The sequence below is a fragment of the Ctenopharyngodon idella genome, chromosome 21 (assembly GCF_019924925.1).
Source record: "Ctenopharyngodon idella isolate HZGC_01 chromosome 21, HZGC01, whole genome shotgun sequence".
Classification (NCBI taxonomy): domain Eukaryota; kingdom Metazoa; phylum Chordata; class Actinopteri; order Cypriniformes; family Xenocyprididae; genus Ctenopharyngodon; species Ctenopharyngodon idella.
Window position 1 is genome coordinate 9,226,609 of NC_067240.1, and position 24,556 is coordinate 9,251,164.

General features: G+C 36.7%; 2 protein-coding genes across 2 annotated transcripts in view; both read right to left on the bottom strand.

Annotated features, from left to right (window-relative positions):
• Positions 1 to 1,996, bottom strand: part of ehmt1b (euchromatic histone-lysine N-methyltransferase 1b) — a 34,771-nt gene extending 32,775 nt beyond the window's left edge. Inside the window, exon 1 of the mRNA XM_051876922.1 lies at positions 1,906 to 1,996. Coding sequence (XP_051732882.1) covers positions 1,906 to 1,926 — 21 coding nt within the window. The 5' untranslated portion in view covers positions 1,927 to 1,996. The remainder of the gene's footprint in view (positions 1 to 1,905) is intronic.
• Positions 1,997 to 4,688: 2,692 nt separating this feature from the next.
• The window catches only part of arrdc1b (arrestin domain containing 1b), a 36,731-nt gene continuing 16,863 nt past the window's right edge, over positions 4,689 to 24,556 (bottom strand). The window contains exons 2-8 of the mRNA XM_051878051.1: positions 20,780 to 20,890; positions 14,208 to 14,258; positions 12,392 to 12,546; positions 12,028 to 12,210; positions 11,716 to 11,892; positions 10,040 to 10,514; positions 4,689 to 7,687 (exon numbers count right to left, since the gene is read on the bottom strand). Coding sequence (XP_051734011.1) covers positions 7,620 to 7,687; positions 10,040 to 10,514; positions 11,716 to 11,892; positions 12,028 to 12,210; positions 12,392 to 12,546; positions 14,208 to 14,258; positions 20,780 to 20,890 — 1,220 coding nt within the window. The 3' untranslated portion in view covers positions 4,689 to 7,619. The remainder of the gene's footprint in view (positions 7,688 to 10,039; positions 10,515 to 11,715; positions 11,893 to 12,027; positions 12,211 to 12,391; positions 12,547 to 14,207; positions 14,259 to 20,779; positions 20,891 to 24,556) is intronic.

Consider the following 24,556-nt stretch of genomic DNA (forward strand, 5'->3'; position numbering starts at 1 on the left):
CAATCTGTATTGTAGAAAGCAATATATAAATAAAGGTGACTTGACTTGTGACTCTGTTAAAGGCATAGTTCACCAAAAAAAAAAAAAAATTCTGAGATCATTTGCTCATTTTCATGTCGTTCCAAACTTGTATGACTTTCTGTGTTCTGCAGAACACAAAAGAAGATATTTTGAAGAAAGTGGAGGTCCAAACAACATTGGACTCCACAGACTTTCATTTTATGGACAACAAAATCAGTCAATCAATCAATCAATCAAACACATGATGACAAATTTTCACTTTTGGGTGAACTATACTTTTAATTGAAAATCAAATTGTTAGGCCTAGGTGTCTAAAGATTACCACCCCTTCTCATGAGGTTTCAGCCTAGTCAAACAAGTTCTGAAGTTTTTGCTTTTTTCCACTTAAATTTTTTTCATCATACCCATACCATACCTAGACTGTATGCCACAGTCACCCATGTAGGTCAGTTGCACAAGACAAAAACATTTTGAAAGTAGAAAAACCAACGTCAGCTTCAGTTAATCACTGGATGCTGTCATTAATGTCTGCAATGAAAAATCAATGGTGGTGGCTTAAAACAATATCTGCCTGGAACTTTTTCACTAAAGCATTGCTTAATTTTAAACTTTAAATATTCAACACAATAACACTTCATTGAGAAATCCTCAATTGCCACATCTGTTTGATGTGTCAGGCAGAACATTTCTCCAACAAATGCTTGTATAATTTATGTACTTAACCTCATACCTTCCTACAACCGACACTAGAAGCTGTTGAAAAGGCCCAATCACAGGGCTCCCTCTGTCGGTAAACAAGTGCAGGTTCTCTTCAATAAATAAACATGATAATGTGTTTGATTTCCTCATAACACTACATATAGTGAGCATTATTTAAAAACCTGAACACCCTCAAGACATCAGCGATAAAACTGCAGTACTTCAATATTATCCGATATCTGAATAAAACTAAATCATTCCTGAATTCCCATTCGTATGAGTTGGAATAATGTCATACTATTGGAGAATTAAAAGAATATCACAAGAATTATAAAGAGTCCTGAAAGATTTTTTTTAAAAATTCATTTTAATGCCCTAAAGAGGTATTTTATTCGGTTGCTTGTTCTATTAAAATATGGGGGGGAAAATACACATTAGGATCCTTTGGATAGGATAGTGAAATTCCAAATGGATTCACTTGCAATCTTTAACTAGGGACATAACAGTTTTCCAAAGAGCAAATCGGTGTCTAAAATCCTTTTATATGTAACCAACTGTACATGTAATTTCATTTTCGCCACACAACACTAATGTTGACAACTGCTTTAGCACCAAGTAGCCTTTAGCTTCAGCTTCCTGCATGAAAGACGCTACAAACTACTGGTATTGCTAAAATATTCCCAAACACAAGGGATAGGCTTGATGAGTGTTTGGTTGGTAGACGAAGGGATGCGCTTGTGGATAATGTACAATATTATAACAATATGCACTGCCGCTGTATTTACAATAGCAACACAGCAGCATCTGTAGCCGGATAGTGCCCTGGAACCAGCATAACAACAATCACCTTGCCGTGTACAAAATGCAAAGGCGAACTGTATTCAGGTTTCCAGGCAACAGCAGCCGCATTGCAAAAGGGGAGGCCGCCTCATTATTTTCCTTCACAAAGCTTCACGCGCACTCACTCGCACAAAAGCGCCGAGTTTTCACACTGAAACGGACCGTCAGGCGGGCTCTTTGAAAGACTCGTGACGAAACCTGCCCGGGATAGCCGCTCAAAGCTTCAACCGGCTGCTCAATATACCTCAAACGGTCTGTCAATCAGTCGTTGGGTCAAACTAGTAAAAACCGCATGATTACACAGATAAACCAAGTTACAATGTAGAATCGTTGCTCTGCTCTTACCTCAGTTTTCATTGAAGCCATGGCTCCTCAGCCCGAGACCCCGCCCCCTCACGCATACGTCACCGATTTACTTGAAGCTATGTGGAGTAGTGAAGTACTCATTTCTGAGAATCGGTTCTTTCGAGCAGTTTCAAAAACGCCAGGACATAATTACGCCACCTACATGCAAAAATATGCTTTATTTTGGAGTATCTGTTCATTTATGAAGTATCACATCATGCCCAGTTTTCAACTTGAAAATGTTTCATTCGGTTTGTTTTATCATGAGGAATGGTATAATTAATGTTCTACTTCTAGCTAAATGTAGTATGCATGTTAGTATGTATAAATGTACATGGGGAAATAGGCCTTTTAAAGTCCGAAGTTCAACAGTAACGTTACATAAAAACAATAGTATTAAGTTTGAAAAAGGAAAGTTGATTCAAAAAAGCTGTAAAATGTGTTCATATTTTTAAATATGCCAAGCTGAAAACTTCCCAAAAACCCCACAAAACCAAAACCAGCCAACAGGCCAGCCAAAACCATTTAATATATATATATATTTTTCAATGTGTCGATGAAACTGTCCTATTTCTAGTATGTTTCATTTGTAAAACGTCTGTTTTAAAGTATCTTTTTGCCTCAACGGCCAAATTATCCCCCCTCGGTGGAATCCCTGCCGCCATTTTGAAGTGCGTTCCACTTCGTGAAGTGGACGAGGAAAGTTTATATGGACAGATCCTCGCTCCCTTGATTTTGACTTTGATTTTGAGGGAGCGATTCTACTTCATATGTACACTTCAGGCAGCCAAAATATACCACAATGCAACACGGTTGTGACGTCACCGCATATCGCGTTTAATTTACCACACTCTATGATATTAATTATTTTTTTGTATACAAAACAACCCAAACACACAAAAACTAAATAATAAATCAACTCTATGGGGGATTCCATGATCAAGGGCTTAGTACGTTCCAATTCAGCCCATTGCAAAGGTTCCGCCAGTAGTGGGCATTTGCGCAATGACGTACATCCGAGTCAAGGGAAGTTAGCTAGGGAAGGGCATAAAAACGAACTGGAACACAGCCCTTATTCGTCAACTCTTCAACAGATTCACTGAAAATATACGATTCAAATGAACGATTCGTTCCTAATTCGGACATTGCTGACCTTTGCTCATAAGGAAAAAATAGTAGGCTTTGAACCTCAAATTTATTTTATTTTTTACCATGTTAGCAGGCCAGACAAGAACACAATACCATTTTTCTTCAGCATGGAAGAAATTTATTTCAGACCACCCATCAACATTCTCCATATTGTACATTTTTCGTCACCCATCTTCCCTTTCTAAGGCCTTCAGAGTGTGTACCACCCATACAGCCTATACACCAAATGTCCATGTCCTTGTGTGCCTCTGTGATAATGATGGATTGAGATCAGTTTCTATGGCAACAAGAAAGAGGCAGCAGTGCTGGAGGTGTAGCTGGTCGCTTGATCTTTTACCCCCTATTTCCTTCTGTTGCCATCCAGAAAACTGTCCATGAGAATCATATTGAAATCCAGGCAAACAATTCTATCAATCCAGCTATTCTGGTTTATATTCATCTAAGTGCATTTATTTAGGACTACTGAACAACATAATGTACTACAAAACAAATTGTTATATAGCCATCACTAATGTGATTTTTGTCACTATTTATTATAATTTAAAATTACTACTGTTTTGAAAGGAACATGTCGATTTTTTCAACCATTCACAGGTTTCTACATCAATTACATTTGATCATGTATTTAGAAATATAATCAGTTTTGATCAGTTCATATTGAACTGATAAATGAACAAATAGCTACATCATGCATTTAAAGGGCCTATATGTAAGAATTTGTTTTAATCTATTAATTATTAAAATTAATTAATTTGTATTAACCACTTTTTTATTGCCAATGTATAAAAAACTTGTAAGGAAACTTAAAAAAAAAGAGACCTTCCCCGACTTCCTAAGTTGTCTATATGAAAGATCGTAGACTGATTATGTGAAGGACTCGGGACGTTTTTGGCGGGAAAATCAAAAACATGTGACGTTTACGTGCGCTCCCGAGAGCCTCTCTTTTGCTTCCGATTAATGACACGTGAAATGAACGCTTATACAATGTTCAGGATAATGCCGAAAGAGCCATTCTGTACTCTAATGTAAATGTGTCATGCAAAGAAAAGGGATTAATTCAAACTAGTCTCGCATAGCCAGACCTGTATAGTTAGTCTGAAATATACATGAAAAGTGTCATTTGAATTACCTCATCTGTATACATGATTCCGATGAATTGCAGAGCTGTTGCATACATATCCACATCACTGTGAGATGCTTTCTTAAATGCTGCTTTCTTTTTTGTGGTGTGTTTATTCTGTTACTGAAAGGAAAGCGCGCAGCACTGCAGTCTATTCATCTAAACTTTACTCTCAGCAGCGTGTAAGTTGTCAGGATGTTCGTTAACAGCATATTGTTGCAAATGTATTTCCAACTTCTTTTTACTTCTAAAAGCTAAGAACAAAAAAAAAAAAAAAAAAAAACAACAACTTCGCTTTGAGTATATCGGGGCTTGAATCACGTTCAACCTCTTGTTCACAAGTACGAGCACGGGTATTAAGATGCTGGCTGCAGTTCACTTAACAGCCACCAGTGTCGCTAATAACAAGGGTTTCTAAATTCTACATATATCCACTTTAATCACGTTTATGAGTAAATAAGCATGATTAGCTTTGAAATTAGAAATTTAAATGAGCAACATCTTGGGGAGTGTGTGGGGGGATGAGAATTTGAGTAATTTTATTTCTTTGCTGTACAAGCTTGATTCTATCACAACTTTACATAGAACACTGATCCACAATCGTGCTACTTTATATCAAAACCTGCTGGAAGATCCAGGGAAAGGAAAGTACCACACAATGATGAAATGAAACTTGATAAAGCTGTTGAACCTTTGGTGAAAAGGAAAAGACAGAACATAGCAAATAAATACTGAATGTGTTCGTCCATGCTGCAAATTCAACATTTCAAGACATGGAGGACTTGTATATTTTAATCATTTCTTTCACCTGCAGTGCTAAAATAACTAACCATCTACTTTCCATTTTCCAGACTCTTTCTAATGTCACAGAGCCTTGAGGCAAATGAAGAAAACAGTAAAAGTGGTGCAGTGTTATCTCAAAGTACTTGTCTTCTTTACAATTACAATGGAACCAGGGATGCATCAGATTCACATTTAAGGCAAAATGTGGTTGAAAATAGAGAACAGGTGTTCAAGTCAGGGTTTCCTCACTGGATTTTGATGATAAACAAAAACAATGTTCTTTACATTTGTGCAATCGCTGAATTTTAACACAATGCTGCTCACAGTGAAGAAACAATCTGAATTTATGTTTAGCTGCACTGTTAGAAGTCACAGTGGCCTGCTGGGATACAATCAACAAAGACAAGGTCCCTTGATATGAATATGAACAGGTCATTCTATAAAAATAGGTGCCTTTTGCAGTCTGATTAGGCAATTTTTAAAGTACATTTTTATAAGATTTTAAACATTCTATGTTTTACAGTGTTTAATTGCATGTATCCATTTCAAACTTCAAATATCCATTTTTTTTTAAATATCATTTTTACAATATTCACAATAACACACCATCAATTTACCCTACTGACAAATATAACAAATATAAGATAAAGTGATTAAAAAACTAGTGTCGACTTTTCCTTCAAGAGATTGCATACTGAAAGGATCATAATGTCATAATGAGCTACGGAACAGTTCAGTTTTTATAAATAGGGGGAAATATGATTGTAACACGGTGGTCAATAAATGTCCAATAAAATACAATGTATAGAGAGGGAGAATAAAAGCTAGCTTTTGTGTCTATATATTACGTTTTTATCAAAATGTACAAAGGCCAGAAAATGGATCCTCATCATGAAAGAAAATGAAAAGTTTTTTTTTTGTTCATTTGTTTAGAACTATACATAACGCATGAGAAGTGTCATCAGCTATTCATTGTTGAAGTAATTTTTTTTTATATACATATGAAGGACTCAAATGGCACCCTTTTTATAGAATGACCTGAATGATTCTTCTCTGTCAGCACTGTAAATGGTAAATTTCAAACAAACACTCAGGGAAAGAGAGAAATGATAAAGTAACGATTTAGTACCAAAAACATGTCTTATAATTTTGCAATTTTGCTTCATACAAAACCATTTAGATCAGGATAAATGTGGTCCGTTCTGTAGTTCTGTTCTAATTCTGACTTTCTTTGCTCACTGAATAAAGTACTAAATGTACCACAATACTGAACTAAATATGGAAAATGATCATTTATCTTGAAGAATGGGGTGGAAAAAACATTCACACATACACACACACACACACATATATATATATATATATATATATATATATACACATACACATACACATAAAAGTGCCTTTTTGTGCTTCAATTCTTCAGCAGGTCAAGGGTCTGATCAGGTCATAATGAAAAAGTGTTTGCCATATTAAAGGACTGTACACAACAACCCAAGTACAGCCTAAGGCCTCACCGGAAATCCATCATAAATCTCTAATTTGCTGTGGGCTAGTATGAGAAATATCAACGCAGAGACCAAACAAGTCATACACAAAGACATGCACAGTTTGCATCATATTTCAAATGATGCATATGTGAAATTTCTGGCATCTAACATATTACTAGCACTGATGATACACAGTCTGAAAGAAAGAAAGAAAAAAAAAAAAAAAAAAAAGTCACACTTCAAATATCTGTTATTTGAAATGGTAGTGAAATGATAAAGTCCAAAAAAGAAAAATACGATTATTTTGCTTTGTTTTGTGTAATATAAGGTAACAAAAAAACAAAGTCAGAAGTCCAAAGTGTCCTCCTGAATCTCTGTAAAACCAGTTAAACAAAAATGAACTAGTTCAAAAATGATGTGTAATATGTTGTTCCTATAAGCATTCGAAGGACAGTGGCGACATTTGGCCGTAATAGTGATAATGACTTATGTGCCCATGATGGTTGACTACATTGGTATCGCGAAGCTGTATCCACACAGTGTCTGTTTGGTGATGAGTTGGACTTTAAAAAAAGTCAGATGAAATCTTCCAACATCAATCCCCATCAATAAATAAAACTTGTTCTTTCCAGAGTAACTTTCTCTGTGGCCCAATGTCTTTATCAAGAGCCATTCCTGCTGGTGCAAGCATGAAGTGCCTTATGATCGTCACAAGGAAAGGAGTGTTTATTCCTTCAACAAGACTTTCAGCCTGGCAGAATTATGTTTCAGATTTTACTGAGCATATTTTGTGATGAGATATACATAAGGCCAGCCTTGGTTGAATGAAAACACATTCTCAGTTTAACTTTCACTTCAAAATGTGTTAGATGCTGGTATTCATTTCACAAGAACTCTGAGTGTGTCTCGTCTAGGGGTTGCTCAGGAGTGCTACATCTTCTTAGGCACTGAAATGATCTCCCTACACAGTTTCAGGGTTGTTTCTGCAACATTGAATTTATGTACTGAGGGAATTAACTAAAAATGAAGGACATGATCCTTTATGAGTTTAAAGAGATTTGGTTCGTGGAGAAGGAGAAGGGCCAGGTTTGGGGCCTGGCAGCAATTCCTTTATCGTCCAGCAGGGGGCACCAGATGAATGGCATTATGAAGAAGCGAGACCTCTGAATGGTCTACCTCATGCTGCTGTTGAAGCTTGAGTTGTTGCTACTGCAGCTTTCCTCATATGTGGGAGGCGGCTCTGAAAATTAGAGTAAAATAAATAATTATGAATCAGTTACAGTCACAATGTAAACCTCTTTCATATATCCTTGTATTGTTCAACTGGTCGAGTTTGATATGGGATTTATAAAGTAATTAGTAATAAGTAATGCAATACTTTTTAGAGAGAGTAATTAGTACAGTAATCTAATTACACTATTGAAGATAGTAGCTAGTAGCTAGTAATTAATTACTTTTTTAGAGTAACTTACCTAACATTGCTACTGAGGTTAGGGTTGCACTGACAATTTGATTAGTTCTGCCACTATATACTTTGGGCCAGTGTCAACTAGTTTGAATAGTTTCACTTGTGCTTCCTCTAAACATGTAGACAAGTGACAGCTTGTTGCACACTCTAACATATTTGAGGGTTGCAACATTAACCTTAGTTTAAATGTAACCCCATATATAAACTAAATATTAACAGAATCCTCTGACCAGTAACATTTGGAATAAAACAGCAGAGCGATTGGATTACAACTAGCTCATATTTAGTTTTACACTTTTACTGTACATGATGATGTTGAAATTTACGCTTGATTACATTTTAAGAGAGAGAATATTATAAGCATAAATGGCTCTCAAGCACAAAACTGACCCAAAGTATGTGTGTCTCGCTGAGTTACTTGCACGCAAGGGTTTCAACACAAAAATAAGTAAATATATAAATACATAAATAGAAATCACAAATTTCCCTGTATGTTGTATTAATCTTAGATACAGTTCCTAGATATTTATTATTTACATATTTGAATGTTGTTGTTATATTTAAAGGGTTAGTTCACCCAAAAATGAAATTTCTGTCATTATTTACTCACCCTCATGTCGTTCCACACCCGTAAGACCTTCATTCGTCTTCGGAACACAAATTAAGATATTTTTGATGAAATCCGTGAGGTTTTTTTTTATCCTCCATTAAAAAGCAACGAAATTACCACATTCAAGGTCCAGAAAAGTAGTAAAAACATCGTTAAAATAGTCAACGTGACTACAGTGGTTCAACCTTAATGTTATGAAGTGACGAGAATACTTTTTGTGCACAAAAATAAAGACTTTATTCAATAAATTCGTCTCTCCCCGTCTCTCCTCTGCTACGCTATTTTCGTTGCAGCTTCCAGGTTATACGTCCGAGCGGCGGCTCAGTATTGGCCGACGCCTTTTCACGTGAGCAGCACGAGGCATGTGTGTGATGCTGACGCAGGAGCCGGCCAATAATGCGCCGGCGTTCGGACGTAACGTCACGTTGACTATTTTAACAATATTTTTACTACTTTTCTGAACACTGAATGTGGTAATTTCTTTGCTTTCAATGAAGGATAAAAAACCTCTCGGATTTCATCAAAATATCTTAATTTGTGTCCCGAAGATGAACAAAGGTCTTACAGGTGTAGAATGACATGAAGATGAGTTATTATTGACAGAAATTTCATTTCTGGGTGAACTAACCCTCTAAGTTTATTGCTATATCAGCATCACATGCTATTTAATGGCAGATACAGATTCAACATTCAATAAATGTAAATAATACAATAAACATAAACACTTGAATTGAGCTTACTGAAAAAACAAGACTAAACAATTTTGTATATACATAACCCTATAAAACATATTTCAAAATACTTTTAGACAGATAATTCATTTATGTATTACTATAATAGATTTCATGATTACTTACACATCAAATTTTAACAGATAACATTATATATAACAGTTAGATGAGTAAAAATCAGTGTTATTTTAGTATAAATTTTGCTGTGTTTTTGCCATTTGTATTTTTTTCCTATATGTCTATATAGATTAGTTATTATTTCTGTTTTAGTTTTAGCTATTTTAGCACATCAATCTAAAATCAATGAAAAAATTATAAATGTTGCCTTTGCAACTAGCTAAAGTAAAAGAAGTACATTTTAATTTATTTTAGTTAAACTTTACTTTATTTCCAAGTGACAACATTTTTTTAATGGTTTTAGTTTGAGTTAACTATAATAACCCTGGTAAAAATAAGTTTGAAACCTCAATTGTAACCAGATCAACTGACATACTCAGCTTTTCAATGCTATTTCTGTTTCCAAATTTGAATGCTGCTTATTAAAATCAGTGAACAGCCAATTGTTATGCGACTACACATAAGTCTTGTGACCTACAGTACAAGCTACAGTAAGCTTTGTCTTTAAAACTATTGTGCAACTAGATTAGGTATAGAGTTAGTAACAAATACTACATGTACTACAATGTTACATAAGATGAACACTGACCAGTCACAAGAGCAGTAAAAAAGTAAAAAGTACTAGTAAAAAAAGTAATTACAGTATAATTCTAAAGAATCACTCACCATGTGGGTATTCCCAGGTGCTGTATTCAGGGGGCAGGATGAGGGGACAAGAAGTGGGCACTGGTGTTGCATTACCATCTGTGAAGAAAGGTATGGTGGCCCCTGTGGACAAACAGAACACAGGTGCAGAGCCGTCTGAGGATTGGACGTTCTGCTGGCTCTGCGGCGGGACTGGACCAGACGCAAGACCGAACGCGCCGGGAGACAGGGTGAGAGGCACGCCGGACTGATCCTGCTGAGAATGACTCTTGGTGGGAATCTCCTCGCTGTCTACTCCTCCAGCACCCAGCTCACCCTCCAGGTCGTCCTCTACAGGAGGTGCGCTGGGGACTATGGGTGCAGGACTGAGGCTCGGCATGGCAGGCATCGGAGCGCCTTGAGCAATGGGGTACGGAATGGAGGGAGTCAAGTTGACAGCAACGTTCCCAATATATATGGGTAACGTGACCACAGCCTCAGGAGATTTTAATGAAACCTGCAAGGAGACATTTTCTCAGACGCACTTCATGACATATTTTGAGATGAATCTTAAAATGAAAGACTAATGCAGTGCAATATCTTAAAGCAAAAATGAAAATCATGAGAGAAGTACCAATGTCTGATTTGTGCACAAATCATTCTTTTGAGTTGTATCTTTAATGCTGAACCCAATCGTTCATTTAACCAATGAATCATCTGATCCGTTGACATAAATTGATCTGATTTCTTCATGAATCAGACTGATTTTTTTTTTTTTTTTTTTTTTTTTTCAAAACTCATGAATGAGTCAAATCTTCAAATCTTGTCAAATGAACGGGTTGATTCAGGCCACAAAACTGCTCTGAATGATCATGAATCAGACTGATTCAGTTTTTGAAATCAACTCACTGAGTCAGATCTTTTTAAATAATTTGTTGATCCAGGTCATAAAAGTGCTATGAATGATTCATTTAAGAATCAGAATGATTCAGTGCTTGAATTCAACTCACTGAGTCAGAACTGTTTAATTAATCAGTTGATCTGGTTCAGATGATCTGGTTTACAAAACTACTTTGAATGATTCTTTCATGAATCAGACTGATTCAGTTCTTGAAATGAACTCACGGAGTCAGATCTTTTTTATTAATAAGTTCATCCATTGGCAAAACTGATCTGAATGATTAGTTCATGAATCAGACTGACTTGTCTTTTCGAAAATCATCTCAGTGAGTCAAATCTTGTTCAGATCTTGTCAAATTAACTGGTTAATTCAGGCCACAAAAGTGCTCTGGATGATTTATTCATGAATAAGACTGATTCAGTTCTTTAATTCAACTCACTGAGTCAAAACTGTTTAATTAATCAGTTGATCTGGTTCACAAAACTGCTCTGAATGATTCTTTCATGAATCAGACTGATTTGTCTTTTCGAAGATCATCTCAGTTGAGTCAAATTTTTTTCTATGAATTGGTTGATCTAGGTCACAAAATTGCTTTGAATGATTCATTAATGAATCAGACTAATTCAGTTTTTGAAATAAACCCACTGAAACTTTTCAATGAATCAGTTAATCCGGTTCAAAAAACTGCTCTGAATGATTCATTCACTAATCAAACTGTACCACAAACGGAAAAAGTTTAGAGTCACATGAAGGTGAGCAAATGATGACAGAAGTGCTAAGGTTTGTAGTGCCATGGTTAAGATTTCCTGTCCCATACCTGGATAAAATACTCAATGTCTATGAGGCTGCAGCAAGTCAGGCCCGACTGAGGAAGAGGAGGGACGATGATCTGTTCTTTCCACTCTGCATGTTTGCCAGCCTTCACCCCGGCACCCTCAACCTCTGCTATGGGTCGCAGATCGAACACTGGCCGCTTTGTTTTATATGACACTCTCTGTATAGACATAAACAGTTGTAATGAATGCCATTATCTGACAGTTTTACATTTGATATATATATATTATATCATCAACCACAATTCTGTAAAAATGTAGTATTTTTATGAAACTAGATGTCATTAGAATCTCACCTGAATAAGGCTGGCCATCACATAGCCGGTGTCTTTACCAGATTTGTTATGGATTTCAGTAGATAGTTTGATAACCTGTCCAGGAGTGTATCCTCTCAGATCACTGCAAGCCTTTAGCATGAGCGTGCCTGTTTTTACCAGGAGGTAGTTAAACTTTTTTGTTGTCACAGCACAGCTGGGTTGCTGGGAAAAGAAGGGCAGACATTAGGAATTGGCAAGCAAGATTAGAAAAATATTCGAAAAGAAAAATATTTTAAAAAGTTGTGTGATATTATAATGTAAACTATGCGTGTGTATATATTATTTTCTTTATTTCTTTTTTTTTTTCAGCATAGCTAATTAATAAATGTTGGTGAATTCTCACCTCTATGTCTGGCAACTCATTGAGGTTGAGCACATTGAGAAGGTAGAAGGGCCGCTGGGTCTTGTAGTCCTTTGAGAAACGTGGCGTATCAATAAAAGCCCTAATTTTGTACAAAATCTTCCCAAACGGGCCTTCGAACGAGGTTGGAACGGATGCTACAATGGACATAAAGAAGAAGATTATTTTTAAGGTGTCCTTGTTACAGTGTAATTATACTGTTATTACAGTGTAATTATACTTATGTAAGTACTGCGTAACATTAACAACATGTACTTACTAAAGGGTTAGGGTTAGGATTGGGGTTTGGTTTAGGGTTAGTTGCATGTAATTATGCATATTTTACTGTTATTACTTTAGTAAGTATATTTAACGTGTAACAAGGACATTGTAAAATAAAGTGTTACCAAAGTTATTTTGGACTTGTCAAAAGCTTTCCTATCCAAGCCACCTTATAAAATAATCATGTCTTTGACAAAACAACATTATCTTTCAAGGACCAGAATGCTGGATGATGACAGGATGATGTTAGAGCTCACAATCAATAAAATGAATCAATACAACTCTAAGTGCTGTCATTCCAAAGCTGTTTTAGAAGTAAAACATAAGCTGAAGGCTCAGATGCTCTGACAGATAAATAAGTAATAGCAAACCACACAGAAATTCAACCGAAACAACCCAGTGATATTAACTAGTTTTATCTCTATTTCTCTATCTTTGTATTTGCATGTTTTATGCCAAATGCATTTATGAATAATGGGCTGGAAAGCCCCTGTTATGATTAGATCCTTGTTCATTTTATCTGTCAGCAGAGGGCGAAGCTGCAGGCTGCAAGAGGGCACTAATACAAGTTGGGCTTGCTGCAGCCTGCGGTGGACATCCAACTCCACCCACATCCAAGTGTGACACCAGAAGCCACGCCCGTGTCCAATACGTCACCTTGTGATTCCCCGCTAAACCAGTTCACCAGAAATCTTGCCCTGCAGGTAATTTGATTGGTTACAGTGATGGGTAGGTTTAGGGATCAGTGCTTGCTGTTTGACATGACCAAAAAAATCAGCTGCAGGGTGGCGTGGGCCTGGCTTCTGACGTCTCACTTGGATGTGGGCCAGGCTGGATGTCTATCACAGATGCTAATGCCACTTTTCCACTTTGTGGTACGACTCGACTTAGCATGACACAGCTCAATTCGGCTCGGAGTTGCGCACGACAGTTTTTTAAAGCAAGTTGTTTAAAAAAGTTGTGCAAACAAATGATACTGCGGTGGCTGTTACTGATTATTTAAATCGAGCGGGTTTTTGGTGTCTTATGTTTCAAATCCAATGATGCTGGTAGTTAGTGACGATTCTCTCTGTCCAATCAGTGATCTGCAGTGCTTACATATCACATTCACTCGTTTGGAACCTCAACCGAGGTGGTACTCTTTACCGAGCCGTACCATGCAGTGGAAAAGCACCAAAATTGAGCCGTACCGAGTCGTATCATGCAGTGGAAAAGCACCAAAATTAAGTAGCCAGGAATGTTGCTGTCCTCCCCTGTCCTCCTTGCATACCTCCCCTTAATAGCTCATTACGGGGCATGTGTTTGTGCAGGAAGGGGCAGGCCCATAACAAGAAGACTTTATAAATCTAAGATTAAAATTAAACTCTTCTTCCAGCTTCTCATCATGCTTCAGAGGCACTTAGCAGTTTAACACACATGAGTGTTCTCTGTCTAAGGTGCATAACATCCTCATTTAATGGCTAACATTGAGTTTCTCCGAATGAAAATGCTCTTAAACTGCTCTGAAATGCTAATTGTAAAATTGAAATAGAATTACCTGGAATGAGAAACTGAAAAGGAAAGCTGTGCTCACCAGCTGGCAGAATACCTGCGAAGAAAAAATGTATATTATTATAGCATTATCAAAAAGTAATGATATAAATTATATTAAAGGGTTAGTTCACCCAAAAATGAAATTTCTGTCATTAATTACTCACCCATATGTTGTTTCAAACCCACAAGACCTTTGTTCATCTTCCAAACACAAATTAGTATATTTTTGATGAAATCCATGAATTATTATTTTTTTTATCTCCCATAGAAAACAACGTAATTACCACATTCAAGGTTCAGAAAAGTAGTAAAGACATTGTTAAAGTAGTATATACGACTATAGTGGTTTGACCTTAATGTTATGAAGCGACGAGAATACTTTTTGTGCTCAAAAACAAAACAAAAATAACGACTTTATTCAACAAATTTGTCTCTCCCCTGTCATTCTCCTACGCTGTTTACATTCAGTGCTTCCAGGTTCTACGTCAGAACGCCGGCTCGGTAAAGTAAAATAAAGTCATTATTTTGTTTTATTTTTGTGCACAAAAAGTATTCTCGTCGCTTCATAACATTAAGGTTGAACCACTGCAGTCATTTTGACTATCTTTACTACTTTTCTGGACCTTAAATGATGGTAATTACATTGCTTTCTATGGGGGATAAAAAACCTATAGGATTTCATCAAAAATATCTTAATTTGTGTTCCGAAGATGAATGAAGGTCTTACAGGTTTGGAACGACATGAGGGTGAGTACTTAATGACAGAAGTGACATTTTTGTGTGAACTAACAAACACTTTAATGAAAGTGTTACTGAAAGTGTGCATATCTAATATACAACACCAATATATCAACTAAAAATCATGAAGGCACAGCAGATGTCCTAAAGTGCTTCACTATTGTGAGAAAACAGTGTATTGTGGAGCTGGAGGTCTCATAAGACAGAATGATTCAAACAGGACGGCCTATCTGAGTAGATAAGCACACTGACAGTTGTAACAATGCCCTCTTCTGTGCTTTCTAACTGGGAATTTCCACAAACTCTTATTATTCAAAGATCTGGAAGGATTTGCATCAACAGCGTATATATTACTTGAATAAAGCACTGTAAATGCACACACCTCCAGTGACACTTGGTTAAAAAAAAAAAAAAAAGTTATTTGGCACACTGCGTATGAACGCGCATGAGCTACAACATGCTCCGCCTGTGCTTGTTTATCAAGACTTTCAAATTTGGCAGTAAAATCACTATAAGGGTGTTGTCTGATTTCAAAAATGTACTTGAGTTAATGCGTGAGAAGAAAACGAGTTAACACCAGTCATCATTACTGTATAAATCTGTTCTTGTTTATAAGTCGCAGTCCCTGACAGGAAAAGACCTCTTAGAGAAAATGATGGGAAATTCACTGACACAAGCAGCTTGGAGAGCAGAGCAGACATACAGTATCAACTGTCCATTTGAGCTTGCGGTGTTTGTAAGGAAGGAAGTCCTCAAAAAAAGGGGCATTATTTCAGGACCTAGGGTTGACTAAGGAAACACTAGCCTAGCTAAAACCTATACATCATTTACTGTACTTTAAAAAACTTATTTAGCTTTATGCATTTGGCAGACACTTTATCTTGGAGTGTTGCTTGGAGTGTATTCAAATATATGAATGTATACAACACATAGCCATGGCAAACTATTTACATTTTGACCTCAATAATTTCAAATCTCATATAAACTGTTTTAATGCATTGCCATGTTTATGTTTGACAGTCATCAGTTTACTGTTGTGCATGTAAAACAGGTATGATGCTATAAACACAATGCCGTCTCAGAAACAAATCCTGTTCAGGCTACAGAATATCACATAAGTTCAATATCTGACATCCCATTTAAATTACATTTAAATTAATTTATTGATAATGACACACATTTTAATTTTCCCAAATACGTCATGAATGTTTGTGACAAGTGGAACACGTGTGAAGAGACGTCACCATCCCGTGTTCAGTATTTGCCTTCAAATATTTAATAGAAATACAAAGATACAGATCTCCATGACGTCAGCAGCAAGAGGTCACATGAGGACATGTTTTACTGCCGGAGCTCTTTCATGAAGTGCTGTCAAACTGAAAAGAAGAGATGATCGCAACTCCTTCAAAGGTCAATTTAAAGGGATAGTGCACCCAAAAATGAAAATTCTGAACCATTGACTCACCCTCATGTCATTCCAAACCAGTATGAATTTAATTTTTCGGAGTAACACAAAAGAAGATATTTTAAAGAATGTTCGGACATACAATGAAAGTCAGTTGGGTTTGAAACAGCATTAGACCCCACTGACTCTCATTGTATGGACAAAAAAGCAAAAACAAACAAACAAAAAAGACATTTTTCAAAATATCTTCTTTTGTGTTTCACAGCAAAAAGAAAGTCATACAGGTTTGAAATGGCATAACGGTGAGTAAATGGTTTAGAATTTTTATTTTTGGGTGAACTATCCCTTTAATTTTGTCTGAACTAGGGCTGCCCCCTAATAGATGACAAACCGTTAGTCGATGAAAAGAGGCTTAGTCGACCAAGATTTTATTAGTTGCTTAGTCGCAGGAAAAAAAAAAAACAGGAAGTCACCAAACATTCATCGACCTCAAATATGGCTTATCATCTAAAACATGTAAGTAGTAGCAACTTTACATGGCCGCTCGCTTTAACGTTAACCTGGGAAAATGTGGGCTATTCAAGTGTTTGTACAGAGTGTAAAAGCTGAATAGTATCTTGATTACTGCATGACAGCTAACATGGAGGCGCCGGTGCGATAACTTGCAGTTAAAATACTCTGTCATTTTTGGTCATACAGATAAGAGTAATACATCTTTTGAATCTGTGAAGAGTCTACTTTTATTTATGTGCACTTACAATAACAACAAAATGTTTGTAAAATAACGAATAACGCTTTCTGCCGTCTCTCTCTGTGAGCTTCAGCGCACCAAAAAAGGAGAGAAAAGAACCAAAACTCCATGTAAACCTGCCTCACAGACATGAAACATATATATAGAAAGCGAAATGTCTACTTAAATGAACCAATTCAAACAGAAAACAAATATTCTCAGGTTATGTAATCCATATAAAATATGCATATAGGCGCATCCACTACTGTGGAGATGACGAGTCAGCATCGTCAACTTCATCACTGCACCCGAAAATACAGAAAACACTATTTATCAATTAATTATTTAAATGTTAAAGCTGCTGTTTTCGCCCGACGCATTCATAATCATTACTTCTGCTTAGGGCTGGGCAATATGGCAAAAAAAATAAAATCTTGATTTTTTCAGAATGATTGACCTATTCACGATTTCGATTTTGTTTTTTACTGTTTAACTAGTCAACTTAAAAACTTAACTACAATATGATTTAAGTAACATTCTCTTTATTAACAATCTGGTTAAAAAAAGTTCCATTCCAAGTGCACCACACATGAAGTGATCAACATGGTGTAAATGTAAAACAATTTGTTAAATATCTTTGTAGATATATGCCTGAAATATGAAGGCAAATGTTGTACAAACTTACCTTAAACACATCCTATATACTCAGAAATAATATAATTTAAGAAAATGCTAAATATTTCTTAGCCAAAAAGTAATAGCAATAAATAAATAACACCAGTAATAGGCTATTATTAACAGCAAATGCTTTGTAAAAACAGAAGACAACAGCAGCTTTCAGCCTGTCACCATCATGCAAACATGAAATATCAAACAGGTTTACAGGTTTTTGCATTCCATTGCGCTATTTGTCCTATTGTTTTTATGTTTGGCGGACATGTTTAGGTGTTGCACTTGTGTCTCACATCTTTTGCAGCATCTCACCCATGAAACGGCATTCTAAAAACACAGCGGTCAAGTAAAAAAAAAAAAAGTTCAACTCGCGTTTAATAACTTTGCTTTTTTTTTCCTCATTCCACTGCCTGCGTCTCATTTTTATAACGCAATAACGCATTTCTGAATGAACAGCCGCTTAAGAATAGTGATGTGTTCTAAGCTCATAGAGCGTCACATGAGAGAGGTTAATCAGGCGCGCCGGCGCCATCATGTGGTCGGATCATTTTTTTTCGCCTAATACAGTTATCATTGCTGTATTGTCAACATGTCTAATTGTAACGCTTGCTAACATTTTTATTCAAAATCGCGATTTCTCGATTTAAAAAATAATAAAATCGAGGCAAAACATTAAATTCGAATTAATCGAAAAATCGCCCAGCCCTACTTCTGCTGGTGCGCTGTGGCAAGTTTTATGTGTGCGCTTGAACACTGATTGGGCTATGTAGGCATTAAGGGTTCTTTATTATGATTTATATGGTTTATTAATAAACGTGCGATTAGTCAACTACTAGTCGACCAGAAAAATCTTTAGTCGAGGGCAGCCCTAGTCAGAACCACACCTTGTCAATGAGTCAGTTCTCTTGTGTCCTTGCTGAAATGCTACGAAACACAACCGACTATATCATTTACAACATTACAACACCCAATTTTCAAATCTCAGACAAATAAAGGCATCTCAATCCAGCTACACTGCCCTGACCATCAGAAGTACTGTTACTGAGCAATGAAGAGAGGAACTCGAACCCTTAATGGGCAGACAGCATTAGTTCCTGGCAGCCAGCATAAGAGCCATTCAGCATCTCTGTTATCTCTGTTGGCCTGGGGGGTCAGATGAGCACTGTTACCCAGCACATCTGTCTGCGCTGCTGATTCAGACGACTAGGCTGCTAAAAGGTCTCCTGGAAAGGGGTCATAGACTCGTAGGACAAGCTTGGGCATGTGAACTAACAAGCACTCAGAGAAGAAAAGGCCTGCCGGGACACATACGCCAGGAGCTCACACTTCACCTCACGGCAGAACATAATGACTCTGTGTGACCTGAACACAGGGGTGAGAGACAGAGAGATATAGTAGAAAGAAGTGGAGAGGAAAACAGTCAGGTTCCAGAAATAAAAGAAAGACCTATTGTGAGCTACGAGGTTGTAAATCTATGGTATATGATTTTGGTGAAGCTATCAGCCTGCATTATTACAACTTATTGTTAAAAAAAATTTTGTTTGTTGTTTGTGTGTTGGAAAAGGCTCTAGTTAGAGAAAAAACCTTGCAGGAACCTCATTTTTTGTTATACTATCCTCAACAACTTCTTCACATTTATCACTGTTTTATTTTAAGAAAAAAAAAGATATTTTGCATAAACTATTTCCATTTCACCATACTTTTTTTTATAATATTAATTCTGAAACTTGAAAAATAAAGCTCTAAGTGTCTTAAGGGCATGTACTTTCAACAAGTTAACCGCAGAATTCCTAATGAAAAACTACATTACCCATGATTCTGTCTTTCACAATGCTTGGGATTGTAGTTCTTTCCCTCATTAAAGTCGTTAAGTACACAGTCTTATTCCTTTGTATTTTTGTCTGCTTTTCAAATACTTTTTTGCTTCATAATTTTGTATTGTTGTGATTCACCTTGTTGCTGGTTGGTTTGGTTTATGACTTATTACTCTTTAACAAAGACTTTTTAAAGTCCCTGAAAAACCTAGTCTGCTGAAAAAGTGGGAAGGCACTGTTGCATTTTTTGTGATGTTCTGCTAGGTAGCCCCATCCACTGTGAAACCTTATTGGTCCAAAACATCAAGTATCTTCTGACTGGTTGTGTTATGTTGCACAGCAGCTTCGTGCTCAACGTAGACAGAAAACTTGTCGCATAGTGTAACAAAATAGCTAAAGAGTAGAATAGAGTCATGTAATTTAAATTCAGGGGGAAAAAGAAAGCATCAGCCATTATTTTTTAGCAATAATAAAGAGTTCCCACACAGTCCCCCATCTGTTATAGTTTAAACAAACAGATAGTACCAAACTTAAATCACCGGCAGAGAGCTGTCTTAAAGTTTTCTGACTGGCTAACACACATAGACGTTTCTTTTTTGTTGTCGAGTGTTTAGTCACAGACACAACATATTTTTCTCAAGACATCCATTTCATTGATATCTCTCAGGTAATGGGGACCAAAAAATGCTTAAAACTAGATCTGAGGCTTTATCTGGAAACAGCAAATGTATTCTCTTAAGTATGGACATTTCCTACCATATACAGCCTACAGCTACACATACACCTCTGAAAGAATCCATTTTATCAGAAATAACAAAACACACATGCTCTTTAAACATAATCTCTATGCCAACAGATTGGTTATAATTATCAAGTGGACTGTTTGAAGAAAACAAATGAAAGGTTTCCTGTTTAAAACTCAAATCTAACATACTTAAAGTGTTATGTGAAACCTGACACATACAGGCAGACAGGAAGAAACCAGAAAGACACGTACTCAGAACAGGAAACCTTTCAGACACAAGCTGATGATCAAGCAATGTGAATTTAAGAGGTAAACAATTAAATACTTCAAAGCAAGCAAAGTTTTTTTTTTATATTGTAGACAGGAGCCAATTAAAGAATATTCTGACTAGTATTATCAAGAATGATTTAATTGCTAGAATAAAAGAACGCTGAAATTAAATGAGATGATGAATGGAAGTTGGCCTCCTTACCTTTATCGGCCACAGACAGCATGCTGCTCAAGTACTTCTCCTCAAGCATCCATGATGCATCATTCAGCTTGGACGAGATGCCACATGACCCCACACAGTTGACTTTGATGGCTGCAAAAGGCCAGAGATACAACTCAGTTTTGATAATCTTATTTTTTGATGATGAATTTGCATTTACTATTATTAGGGCCCGAGCACCGATGGTGTGAGGACCCTATTGTAATTGCTCAGTCAATTCTTCTTCTTCTCCGAAATGAATTGCAGTTTTGAGGGCCTAAACATGTTTGAAAACTCAAAATGTACGTCTGATATGGGTTTCAGAATTAGGTGTGGCAAAATGGCTCAATAGCGGCACCTACAATATTTCAATTAAGTGCCCTTCACACTACGTTTCACGTACGAGTATGAAATTCGGTAGACAGATGTAACAGCCCAATACCTACAAAAAAGTCCCTAGGTGCAAAATTTGAAAACCCAACAGGAAGTGAGATATTTTGAATTTTCTCTGCAAAATTTTTGCAGTTTTTCCAGACGTTGTACCTTAACGAACTCCTCCTACAGCTTTAATCAGATCAACATCATATTTGGTCTGTCTAATCTTAAGGCCCTAGTGATCTTGAGATTTCACTGAAGGGTGTGTCCGTGGCGGACTGACAAAATCTGATGTTTCGCCATGAAAGAGGAAGCTGTTGTAACTCAGTCATACAGTGTCCGATCTGCCCCAAACTTCACGTTTGATAAGAGTCCTGGCCTGAAGACATCTATACCAATATTCAGTTAGTCATAACAGCACCTGCTGGCAACAGGACATCTATTCATATCTGACACACCTTGTCACACCTGTTCGACTTCTGATAAGTTTCTTTGCTGTTGGCAAAACTTCCTCCACACCTTCATGACGTAATGATGTGTCTGATAAATCTAATCGATTCGGATTTTCCCCAGTAAACAGATCTAGTGTCATGCACTTGATGGCTAGATCAACACAGCAAATGTTGAATAGGAATGTTGATGGTTTCCTTTTTATTGAACAACCGGTCTGATTTCTACTGATCCACGGAACAGACATTCCGTACGAATTAAACATTCACTCACACGGAAAAGCCCCTTTGTTTGGAGCATTGAGGAGAAACAGCCATCCTTATTTGCATTATAATTACTTGATGCTAAGCTCTACACAGGACTTAACACGGCGTACCCAGAAACATAAAGACACCTTAACATACAAAACCCAGACAGACCAACATCAGACAATTTAAAGACCAATATTCAGGTTGAAATCAGCCTAGTGCTCAAAGTCACAAGATATAGACAAAGACATTTGCATCTGTATTGGCTGTAGTGTTGGCGCATTTGCCATTGTTGTGCCACTAACACAGTTTTGAGATTAATATTTATTTTGTATGACTTTAGGTGTGACTTTTGAGAAGTGTTTATGTTAAAATGAATGCTTGGATGAACATAAACACCTTACATGACCCTGTCACGCAATTCAAAAATATACAGTGAGTGCAAATCTGAATTTGAGTGAAAAGAGAGACAAACTGACTAAGCCATGTGACCACACGCTGATCTGATTATGTAATGGTGGGTAAAGCCCAAGGAATCTCAATTGGATTGACTCAAAACAGCAGGACAGGGTAAACGCCATCAGCTTCACTCTCACATATGCAACCTTCTCAAAACATTTACCCTCATGGTTTTCTGCAAGCCTGCAGTCGTGGTACATCAAATTTCGCATTCGCATTCAAAAAAAGATACAGAAACACTGTGGAAAAAGACAGAGCAAGACTGATAGAGATAAAGCAGAATGTGAAAGATAAAAAAATAACAGATGTCAGTAGCACTTCTTAGTATGGTTGGCTCGATACCACATTTTCGCCTTTGGAACAACTCCAGCTCTGGATCCTTACATTGATAAAAACGCTCCTTGATAAAAAACAGACGGTAGATTTGAACGTGCGTGACAGATTTGTATTTCATCTAACATGAAAATACTAAACCAATATTTGAAATACACATAAAAATCTGTAATGTATAGTAAATCTCAAGGAACATGGTGATGGAAAAAAAAATTAAAAATAAATAGGAAGAAAAATTACATTTCAGTGCTTCTGTGATCTCTCGCAAAAGTATTGCAAACAAAAACTTTCTCAGGAGAAGCCTTGATATGTAATTTTTTCTCCCACTTCATTATTTCCATAACAAACATTTTGCAAGCGAATACAAAACTTCTCACAAAAGTTTTGCAAGTGAATACAATGCTTCTCAGGGGAAAGCAAACATTTCGCGAAGGAATGCAAAAGTTTCTTCAGAGGAACGCAAATTTTCTTCAGAGGAAAAGCAAAAAAGTTTTGTGAGAGAACGCAAAAGCATTGAAATATATAATTTTCCCTCCCATTTGTATTTCTTATTGAAACAGGAAGCTGGAGCAGAACACATTAAAGTGCTCATCCCTTTTTTAAATAGGCAATAGTTTTTAGTTAAAATCACAACTATGAACCATTTGCTATATGCTATTGCTAGCCGAAGAGAGATTATTTTACTAGGGAGGATATTCAACATTCGATTGGACAAATATTTGCATACGCCCTTGAGTACAACATGAATCATCAATATTTCTAGTTCATTCTCCTAGAAGACAAAGACTATAAATTTTAAATGCTAGTTTTGTCAACGTTTATAAGTACATTAGCATACAGTTTACCACAAAGCTAATGGACACTGAAAACCACAAAAATCCATTTTGGATTTCATGGGGTCAAACAGACACACACATAGCATATAAACAATGACTTTGCAGAAGTCTTATCAGATAATGTAATTAGAAAAACATATCTGCGTTCTACTGTTTAAAATCCGCAGAACTACTTCTTACTTTTTAGTATGCAAGTCAAGGAGCTCAGTGCCACTCCATATAGACAGATAAACTACTCAGGGTGAGTAAGGCCACATTATACTCATCATAAATGAAACCGGGCATCATTTTCACAGAGAAAAAACATCAGTTTGCATTTTCAGACAGAGGCAGAAGGGGGTTCAAATCAGGGCAGGCATAACACACGTCTGGGGAATGTTAAAGCCTGTTTGTGTGTGGCCGGCAGCATCAGTTCACCACAGACACAAAACATTTGTGGCAGATGGCAGCATATCACTGGACTGGGCAGGTGCCCTCACTGGCACACTGGTATAAGTGCCCCTTCCATCTCTAGCACAAATAAGACGACAAAATCCAAAGGAGAGATGGTCCTCCGAGTATCAGACAATTCATGAACGAATAAATAGGCATTAAAGCACCGGTGCCATCTGCTGTGTGCCATCTGGGCACTTTAGCTGGCATGAGGAAACTTTATGCTGACTATATTCTAACACTATATACTAAAAAAAAGCAGTATAATATTTAATTTTTCATTTATTTCTGGATGTTCCACAACCATAAAAACCTTTAGCTATAGCAAACATATCTAAACAAAGAAATAATTAGGGATGCACCGATACCATTTTTTAAGGACCGAGTACGAGTACCGATACTTTTTTCTAGTACTCGCCGATACCGATGCCTATACATTTATTACTTTCTCTCTCTCTCTCTCTCTCTTTTGGTGATGTTGCAGTTTTCCAAGCACAACACAGTGAGACTAATGAATGTAGGACAGCTTCTTTATTATTACTCTAATGAAAAAAGTAATCATTTTTATGTGCTTGTCACAAACTTAAAGAACAAAAATTTCAGTGTGTCCAGTAATCTTCAAAGGGCATAATTACCAATATATATAA